Here is a 9616-nt window from a genome sequence, read left to right as displayed (position 1 = left end):
TCCTGAGGTTAAAGCATTTCCCAAAGAACTGGAAACATGCGCTTGTCATTGTCATGTCAATTCAAGGATGCCAAGTCCAACTGATCTGACTACAGGCCCATCAGCCTGATTAGTGCACTTTCCAAACTTTCCGGAAAAGCGATATTACACGCTTTAAACAACACAGATGCGTACCACATAATCCCGAACGAACAATTGGATTTCCGTGCCAAACATTCAAGCCTTCATCAAGCTGTGTATCTCATATATATGCATCTCACTTTATTAGATTTCTCTTATTCGTGGCGCATATTACATGGGCATTTTAGACCTATAAACTCTTTTACTATATGCTTTAAGCCATGACAAATTTCACGCCACTCGGTGTCTCTGTTTTCCTCGAAAAAGAAGGCAAAATTTTCGCTAAGCTGAAAATTATTATTTCAGACACCTGTAATAAATGATCTAGAGAAACTCCAGGTCTTAGTTAGAATTCCCCAGCTAGATTTCTTCATAGTTAGAAACATAATATCCAACTATACGGAAAACTTTACCCTAAATTGAGATCACATACCAGTGATTCTAACCCTTAGTGAAAATATAAGAAAAGCACAAAATCCAACGTTAACAAAGAACAAACTGCAAAGGATTTTGCTAAAGAATTAAACATTCGAATTCTAAACTAAAACCTATTCTGAACTAAATGTACCCCTAAAAACAGCCGAATTTAATTTTGAAGCAAAAAAAAAATCGTTGTAGATATCAATGCTTTTTGGAGTAATACTCCGGAAATTAAGAGTACAATTAGAGGAATTAATTATCCCAAAATAATCAAGGAAATGGTAACCGAAAACCGAAAGCTACGAAAAAAATTGCAACAAAATAGAATGCCCGAAAATAAAAATATTTTAAACAATATAACCCAAAGGTTGAAAAGGGAAATACTGGAAATTAAAACAAATCCAGAAATATCTGCTAAATCTAACAAATGACAAGAAAACAGATTATTCTCTCTGGAACAGTAATATTTACACAGTCTACCTAAAAAAGACCCACGTGGATTTGCGGACGCAGCAATCAACAAAAAGAAGAAGCATTTGCTGACCATCTAAAAAAATCTTCAAACCAAACGAAAATGATATTGTATATAATTTTCCAGGCATAGAATGTAAAAATTCGAAGATTCAATTAGTTACGGGCCAAAAATGAAGTCATTCTTGAGAACATTAATTAGTTCCTGGGTATTCACTTTTCTTTAAATAAAAGTAAACCGTTCGTAACTACGTATATTATGTTAAATATATGACTTGTCTCGATACAAGAACCAGTATAGAAAGGAGGAAGAAAAGTTAGTAGAGGGTGCTGTGACTTGTATCGAGTGGATATAAATTACCAGGGATCAAAATAAAGTTTCTCTTTTGTTCCAAGGCCATAAGTGGTGTATTAATTCCGTCCCGTCCCGAATCGTCAGTGATTCGTAATATATTATACTTATGTTATCTATATACTTACGAGATTTGCTTCTGAAAGGAGACTGCTTCGCCGATCTTTACTTGAAAGGACTTATCTATCTATATCTAAATATGAGTGAATTAGAAAAATTAGGTTATCTGATAGACCTAGTCTTTTGGCTTTGAAGATTCGAAAAACTGAATGCCGACATACCAGTTTGGGTTCATTAACAAAAATTCAACAATTGACCGGGTGAATAGAATAACAACATTAATTCAAATGTATTGATTAATTAGAATAAAATCACAATTATCAGTACATAATAAATTGCTATTATACATGCAAGTATTGAAACCTATATGAACATATGGAATTTTTTTTACAAGTTTTCCAGAACAAAGTCCTGATACGTATTATAGGTGCACCCAGATACTACAGGACTGATTTCTTATACCGAGACCTTCAGATACCTACATTCTCGTCAGTTTCGAAGTATTACCACCCTTGCTTAATACCAGAATAGAATGCACTCAAAATAATCTAACCATTTAATCTTGTGTAGTGTAGTGAGATGTATTTAATAGAAAAACAGCAGTGTTAACACATAAACATTGGTACACCAGATACTAAGATAAGGCGGGTGATAAAAGGACCTAGTTTTAAGTTATTGTAAAAACAAATTGTAGGTTAGTCGACAGTGACTAATAACATCTATTGGTTCTAATATTTCATTCAGTATTATATGATTTACTTGTAATTTCACATAACTAATCTATTCACAGAATAACGAATATTTTTCATATCTCTGTCACATTCTAATGGTCAATAATATTTAGAACGAATACTGAAGTTAACATGCGATAAAAATTAAATTATATTGGACGATGACTTCAACACCTGTTTTGTCCACTCCCTTATCTACGGCTACGTTCAAATAATCTAAAGATAACCCTAACAAACCAGAGGCCGATAGGAAAACATGTAAATAAAATGGTCGGGTATACGTGATTAAACAAATAACTAAAACTCGTTTTTAATACGTTTATCATCTTTTGTTATTATTAAATAATTCCTAAATTGCAAAAACCATTATTGTTTGAAATAAATATTTCTTTCTAAAACCTTTTTTAATGTTACAAAACTTATTAATGTGTATTACTTAAAATGTACATTTTCATTAAATGATTATATTGACTATCTTATAATTGTAATTTGAACTGTTTTTTAAACTCCAAAAAGAAACTACTAGTTTACTTACAGATAAAAAAAGTAATCTAAATATTTACTAAAATATTGTGGGTCCATTAAAAATTAAACAATCTACCATACTACAGCAGGATTTATTAAACACTATTTAGTATACATACATGGTAATATAGACATATTGATGACATAACTGACATAAAAACCAAATCAGAAATAGTTATGAAAAATTAAATTAACTGTAAAGTAAATTACCATGTAAATTTACCAAATTAACTAATCCACCATCATATAGCAATAATAGAAAATACAATTGTTTATCAGATTTGTTATATTCATGAAATAGTAAGTTACTTTTTCTGCTTATCATCTGTCTTCTCATCCTTCTTTTTGTCTTTTAAACTGCCTACTGCTTGACGCACTGCTTCTGATTGAGGATCAACACCTGGCAAATTTTCAAGTACACTTTGCAAAAAAGCAGGGTCATTCATAACCTCAGAATAATCTTCATCACCTTCAACTTCCATAGGTTCTTCTTTAGCTGGAAGGGTTTCTTCTAAAATTAAAATATTATATGGCAATTATTATAAATAATCTTAGAAAAACAATGGGAATATGACTCAATAAAACTTACGTGCATCTTGCATTGACATTTGCATTGCAAAAGCAATTTGCTCATCCTCTGTCATGTTAGCGAAATCAACTGGCACTCTAGTAGTTGCAGGAGTAGCTGTTGCTGCTGAAGAACCACCATCTTCCATTGACATAGCTAGAGCTCTTTCCAGCATTGCTTCTTCAGTGGGTTCTATTCAATATCAAAAACATAATAATTTTATAATTTTAGTATTCTGATACCTACCTTCTTTAATAGTTTCAGTTTTTACACCTCCTTCGGCACCAGATGCTTCCCTAGCTTTCCTGGCTTCATCTTCTTGTCTTTGACGCTGCTCCTCCATAGAAACACGTAATGCCTAATAAAATTAGTTAATAAGTAAAATCAAGTTAAGTCCATATTTATTTGTACCAATGCCAACTCGGGGTCCTCATTAGGATCTACTCCAAATTCAAAGCCAGATGCTCCCAAACCTGCACCACCAGTACCATCTTCCCCTTGAATTATGGGTGAAGAAATCAGAGCATCAGAAAGGTGTGGACCAGGAGGAACAGTTACCAAGTGACTACTTGTACCATCTTTACCATTTAATGTATTAATAAAAGTCATCAAAACATCAGAATTATCAGAATCTTCACCAAAACTAATAATATCAACATTCACTTTTTCCTTTTTTAACTTTTTTGCGAGTTTGACTAACTCCTTCTCTTCACTAGCTACTGGACTACCTACAAAGGCTACAATTCTCATTTTGTGATTTTTCCCTTGGCGATGTTTTAAGGCTAACTGAAATAAATAATTTAAAAATGTATTAAAAATCAAACTATATGATACAAATTTCTATACCAAACTTACATGAGCAATTCTAATGCCTGTGTGTAAATTAATATCCCCATTTGGTTGCACTTGATGCAACTTTGACAAAATTCGACCAACATCGCTGGTTAGAGTAGCAAGAACTTCTACACTATAAAATAATAGACAAATATTTAAGTATTAATTTTCTTTATGGAGTTATAAAACATACTTTGCTAAAGTTAACAAACCGACATTATTTTCTGGATTAGATCTAGTTTTAGAATGGCAAACTAAATTAACAGCATCTTGTTGAGCTTGGAGTCTGGTAGGTAGAAAATCCCCATTTCTCATATAATCGCTATTGTCGACACTAAAATATACAGGGTTTATTTGACGCTTTTTATATAAAAGAAAGACAACAAAAATGTATAGTCATCAACTACAAGAGGTTAGAAGCAGCATATTTCACATAAAATTATAAGCTTACCATATCATAGTACTTTCCAGAACCATTTTAATTATTCGTTACTTGATTTATATAAAGGAATACTATTAATAATAATATAGTTAATGGATCACCTTCGATATCCAATGTTTTAGCTTAAAATACAGAAAACATCAACATAAATTTGACATCTGTCAATGCACTAGTGACATCGACAGATTATACTTTATGGATATCCCAAATATAAAAACTCTTTATTTTATAGAGAATAGTAATTTAATGGAATATAGAATAATTACATATATTTTAGGACGGTCCTACTGGAACATTAGCTTTTTGTTTGAAGGAATAATTTATTTCGACAACAAAACAAGTACTATAAGATGATCACAATAACTTACAATTAATGATTTTGTGATATGTCCTAATCAAAAAATATTTCAAATATTTTTAATAATCTTGGAACCTTATCGCAGCGCCACCTACTGGGCCCGGTTGTAAATGTAAACCACTTTCGAATCCACATAGGCGCAAACAAACATCTATCAAAATTGGTCCAACATTTTCTATGGGTCCAACCCTTTAGGAGGAGTTGAATATCCAAATACACATAGTTAATGTAAAGAATTACACTTATAATAAAAAAAAAATATATATATATATATATATATATATATATATATATATATATATTTAGTTGCACTCATGCACTATAAAAAAGATCATTTACATATATATATATATATATATATATATATATATATATATATATATATATATATATATATATATATATATATATATATATATATATATATATATCAGTTATGGATCCTGGAAAATTCTCTTTGACAATATTAGAACAAACGTAGACGAAAGTCTAATAAGGGTAATATATTCCTATCTCTCTAAGAGTACAAATGTCTTAAGTGACACGGTAAGAATTAAAGCTCTACAAATTAGTAATGGCATCCCCAAGGGCTCGATACTTGACCCCACCCTATAAAATGTTATTTACGACCACCTTCTTCGTCTGGAAATGCCAGTGGTGTAAAATTAATTTGGTTTGCCGATGATATGGCTTTGGTCGTTGTTACTCACCTTCGAATTGCATTGGCGGCACGGCCAACATGGCCTTGTTGCAGATTATTACATCAATAAAATAATTATTAAATTAATATTCGCTAACTACATTGCGAAGACTGGTGAAACGGCAGAAAGGTTGGACTGGCTGTCCAAAAAGCTGATAGACGAGACTGCGTGTGTTTGTAGTATATCGCCAATTACTCTAGGTAGCCCCAGCATGGTACGACGCGACAAAAATCAGGATCCTTAATATTATATATCTACTAGAATATATAGTTCATATAGAACAATATCCATACAGAGAGTGAGTTATTTCCCGAATCCTAAACATTTACAATTAAGAAAATATGACTCTTACAGCAGTATGTAGAAAGAAGAGGTCAAAGCAAAAAGTAAAGGCTGAATGTCGGGAGGAGTGTGGCAGCGGAACATATATAAACATTGCATATATATACCATATGCAAGTAATGTTGACAAGGAAGATGATGGGGAACATATACTATATAAATGCGCTGATCACCATGATCGAGAGTATGATGTTGATTGTCAGAGGGATTGAAATTGCGCATACGCAGTAGTTGGATTTAGTTATCCTTAATTTTATTGTTGATTAAACCATGTAATTAACGACAAAATGATATTAGCTATAAGTTACCCTATGACCATTGTAGATTAAAATGTAGATGTCTGTTTAAAGTTTGTTCATTTCAGTCAATTAAAAATAATAACAATGAAAGACAAATAAAACGTTATAAAGTTAAATCTATTTACAATTTCCGGGGAAAATACATCACAACTATACCTATATAAAATAATTTCAGTAACATAATCTATGTGAAATATAACTAAACATTTTTATATAATCATTTTCAATTTGTTACCTAATGAATATATTTAACTTCTTATATTTACAGCTATTAATAATGAACCTCACAAACATAATACCTTCCCATGTTTAAAAGTCCTTTAATTATACTCAGCCTTATTAATGTCCACAATATTTACTATTCAGCTGTAGGCGCTTCAAATCATAATATTTCCTACATAATCTTATTTAATCATAAAGATAATCTAATGTTAAAAAAGGCACAATTATACAAAGAATATTACATTATTATTTTGGATCAGTTTTGTTCTACTGTGTTTGACGCTCGATGGCAAATGGATAATCATACTCTTTAATTATTTGTTGCATTGATTTTGGTTTTATTTTTGGTGCCTGAAATATTGGCAAATATGAATTTAAACTGAACTTATATTTTATTTATATACTTACTCCGTCACCACTTTGGTTAGAAGACGATAGATGAAATTTAGGATTAACAATGAAGGGTACACCTTCTAATCCACAATACAAACTACTTCCTAATGTGTGTGTAGTATTTTGAGACTGTAAAGGTGGATGTGAGGGGTTAGTAGGAGCAGGAGGACGAGGGGCTGGTCTAATAGGCCCTGTAGGACCATAACCAGGTCCTGGCCTAAGTATTTCATAGTCATGATCACTTTCACCTATTTAAATTTATATTTAGTTAATAAATACACATTATATTTAGAGCTTCTTACTTACCCAAAGAGGGATAAATATCATTACTATTTGATGAAAGTGGATTAGATGGTCTTTCTGGTGAAGCACCATTTTGTGTAGATTCAGTATTTCCCATTTTGTAACAAAGAGTAATACCGTTAATTTCTCTGTAAAGTAATTTTTATTCTTCAACTGTAGTCATATAGTGGATAAATACCATAACTAATGGTTATAGATATATTATAGATAAAATTTAAATTAAATGTAATTCATCAATAATTAATGTTAAAATATCAAATCTGTATATAAAAGACTTAACCTTAAATAATTACTGACTTAAAATAATTTTGGTGTTAGTTAAAGTAATGCTTTAAATTTATACTAGAAATAGTTATATTTTATTCACTCACCCTGCAAATGAAAATCCACTAGGAGCAGCTCTTAATTTGCTACAGATTATAATATCTGTAATGGCAATTTTTGTTTCTTTTTTATTTACTAAGCGATAACAAATTTGTCTTTTCTTCCAAGCTTTTTGACTTGTATCTGCAGTTCTACTTAGAGTACTAAATCCTTTTGGGGGAACTGTTTTTTCATTTAATATATTTATCTCTTGCACAACGAAATTTGGCAGTCCTGTCAAAAAGATGCTAAATAAAGTCTATCTTAAAATATTTAATATTCTACCTTCAGTTTTTGATATGCATAGATATCGACATGTCAAAAATTTGTGTTTAAAAATTGATTTTTCACCTAAATCCGCATCAGAATCTTGATCATAAGTTTTAGCAATAGGATAAAAACCTCTTGGGCATTTTTCAATACTCTCTACCACCTAAAAATAAATACATGGTAAAAATGTAAAATCTCTTTCTCTAAACTCACTTGCAAAGCAGTAACTGGTCTATCATCAGGTAATGTCTGTAGAATTTTATTTTGAACTGAAGATTTTAACATTCTACTGGACAACTACTAAAACAAAAAGTTAGTATAGTGCTCCGAAATTTCATCAAAAGTACCCAGAATTAAAATATTAATAATCGCTAAAATGCCTAATCAAATATACATATTTATTAAGTCTATTAAAAACCTGGATAATGTATGCTATTATATTATTAAATAACTACTTTCGATAATCCTACCTTTACGTCAATCCAAATGACAAATAAGATGAAAATAATTTCTTAATTTTGGAATTTTTCTAGTATTTACTTTATATAAAGTGTAAAGAACCAAATCTGTCAAAAATTAAAAGATGGAACAGAAGGGAACAAAAGAGCTTCTTATCGCCCTATTACATTAATGAAAGAATATTTCATACATGAGTAATGATTCATCTTGGTCTTAATTAATGAGTGAAAGTCAACAAAAATTAGATAAAATTTACCTTAAATTTTAAGCATTATGAAGTATATTTACAATTGTGTTAAATAATAGATAAATATAAACCATATTTTTAAAATAGATTCTTCTTGAACTTAAAGTTATTTTATATATGAGATTACATTTATAAGTCAGTGTGATGAAGAGGAAAAGAAGAAGGTTGGTATGCGCTTTGTAAACATTTTTCGATTCTGGGCATGCGTACTGTTAGGGATGTGGCGAACAAAAATTATTTTTAAATTTTTATATATGTCAGAATAAAAAGTATCGATATTTATTTTAAATATATCGATATTATTTAAACATTATAGAAAGTGGCGATATTTTTAATATAAACCGTAATAATACGTAATTTAAAACGTAATAAACCTTAGTTATCCTAAAAATATCAATATTTTTAAAACGTTTGAAAAATATATTTCAAACAAGTAAACAAGTTGTAAGTATATTTTATAAAGTATTAATAGTACATTTATGTTTTGAAAAAAATAAGGATATATCGATTTTCTTTTCTGTTTCCTTTGTATTATTATCTTTTTCTACATGTGTTATTGGTTTTTGCCAGGAATACATTAAGAATCACAAAATACAAATGTATATATGTCTCTTTATTTTCACAATCGCCATTTTCAACTTTGTAGCAGAAATGTGGCATATATGAAATGAAACATAATATCTGATAATATATCTGACAATGTTTGTTATAACAAATATGAAAAATGTCTCATTAGCTCAATAATATAATTTTAAATGAAAATGTATTGAAATGTTTAATCTTTGGAATTAAATATAATATAAATCACATCTCGTTCAATTAGCATGAATGAACTTTTTATCTTTAAATTTAAATCTAACGGACTTGAAATCTTTGATTGAACATTGCTGTATGCTGTCTTATTGATGAAGAAGTGTTTTAAAAGTAATCTTATTGCTTATTCACATCTCTTAATATGGTAGTAATGTTAGAATCAGTTAAATTTACGTTGCAGATCTAATCTGTTAAAAAAGTCTTATTTGGAATTCGGTAGTGAAGTTTTGCAAAATCTTAGTGAAAGACAATAAATAATTTAATTAGAATGCAAAGCAAAAGACACTTTAAAAATGGTATTAGTGAGACGAGATGAATTATGTA

The 9616-nt window shown here is 29.9% G+C and overlaps 2 protein-coding genes across 7 annotated transcripts; both read right to left on the bottom strand.

Moving 5' to 3' along the window:
- Window positions 1-2755: 2755 nt before the first annotated feature.
- Rpn10 (Regulatory particle non-ATPase 10) lies at window positions 2756-4961 on the bottom strand. Of its 3 annotated transcripts, none has more exons than XM_076394198.1 (8): window positions 4892-4961; window positions 4533-4645; window positions 4275-4415; window positions 4103-4214; window positions 3659-4033; window positions 3494-3605; window positions 3269-3439; window positions 2756-3190 (listed from the first exon to the last, which is right to left on the bottom strand). In XM_076394198.1, exons 2-8 carry the CDS (start codon window positions 4556-4558, stop codon window positions 2985-2987), a joined length of 1143 nt encoding a protein of 380 aa, XP_076250313.1. In that variant the 5' UTR covers window positions 4559-4645; window positions 4892-4961; the 3' UTR covers window positions 2756-2984. The 3 variants fall into 3 exon arrangements, with proteins under 3 accessions (XP_076250313.1, XP_076250312.1, XP_076250311.1); XM_076394197.1 differs by having other exon boundaries at window positions 4790-4902; XM_076394196.1 differs by lacking the exon at window positions 4892-4961 and having other exon boundaries at window positions 4533-4692.
- Window positions 4962-6320: 1359 nt separating this feature from the next.
- On the bottom strand, window positions 6321-8631 carry Mvb12 (multivesicular body subunit 12-like Mvb12). Of its 4 annotated transcripts, none has more exons than XM_076394193.1 (7): window positions 8489-8631; window positions 7987-8073; window positions 7789-7936; window positions 7512-7737; window positions 7144-7268; window positions 6853-7085; window positions 6321-6795 (listed from the first exon to the last, which is right to left on the bottom strand). In XM_076394193.1, exons 2-7 carry the CDS (start codon window positions 8056-8058, stop codon window positions 6712-6714), a joined length of 888 nt encoding a protein of 295 aa, XP_076250308.1. In that variant the 5' UTR covers window positions 8059-8073; window positions 8489-8631; the 3' UTR covers window positions 6321-6711. The 4 variants fall into 4 exon arrangements, with proteins under 4 accessions (XP_076250308.1, XP_076250307.1, XP_076250309.1 ...); XM_076394192.1 differs by having other exon boundaries at window positions 7987-8070; window positions 8489-8629; XM_076394194.1 differs by lacking the exon at window positions 8489-8631 and adding an exon at window positions 8244-8370.
- Window positions 8632-9616: the final 985 nt, after the last annotated feature.

The sequence above is a fragment of the Rhynchophorus ferrugineus genome, unplaced genomic scaffold, assembly GCF_030347505.1.
Source record: "Rhynchophorus ferrugineus isolate W39M unplaced genomic scaffold, kcgeb_rfMv2 rfM2, whole genome shotgun sequence".
Taxonomy (NCBI): domain Eukaryota; kingdom Metazoa; phylum Arthropoda; class Insecta; order Coleoptera; family Curculionidae; genus Rhynchophorus; species Rhynchophorus ferrugineus.
This window is presented reverse-complemented; position numbering and strand designations above follow the sequence as displayed.

Coding starts and splice junctions, on each gene's coding strand:
- Rpn10 (XM_076394198.1), bottom strand. CDS start 4,558: ATGGTTCTGGAAAGTACTATGATATG. Junction 4,215..4,274: donor GGTTTGTTAACTTTAGCAAA/GTATGTTTTATA, acceptor ATTATTTTATAG/TGTAGAAGTTCTTGCTACTC. Junction 4,034..4,102: donor CAGGCATTAGAATTGCTCAT/GTAAGTTTGGTA, acceptor TATTTATTTCAG/TTAGCCTTAAAACATCGCCA.
- Mvb12 (XM_076394193.1), bottom strand. CDS start 8,058: ATGTTAAAATCTTCAGTTCAAAATAAAATTCTACAGACATTACCTGAT. Junction 7,086..7,143: donor TGATATTTATCCCTCTTTGG/GTAAGTAAGAAG, acceptor AAATTTAAATAG/GTGAAAGTGATCATGACTAT. Junction 6,796..6,852: donor CTAACCAAAGTGGTGACGGA/GTAAGTATATAA, acceptor CCAATATTTCAG/GCACCAAAAATAAAACCAAA.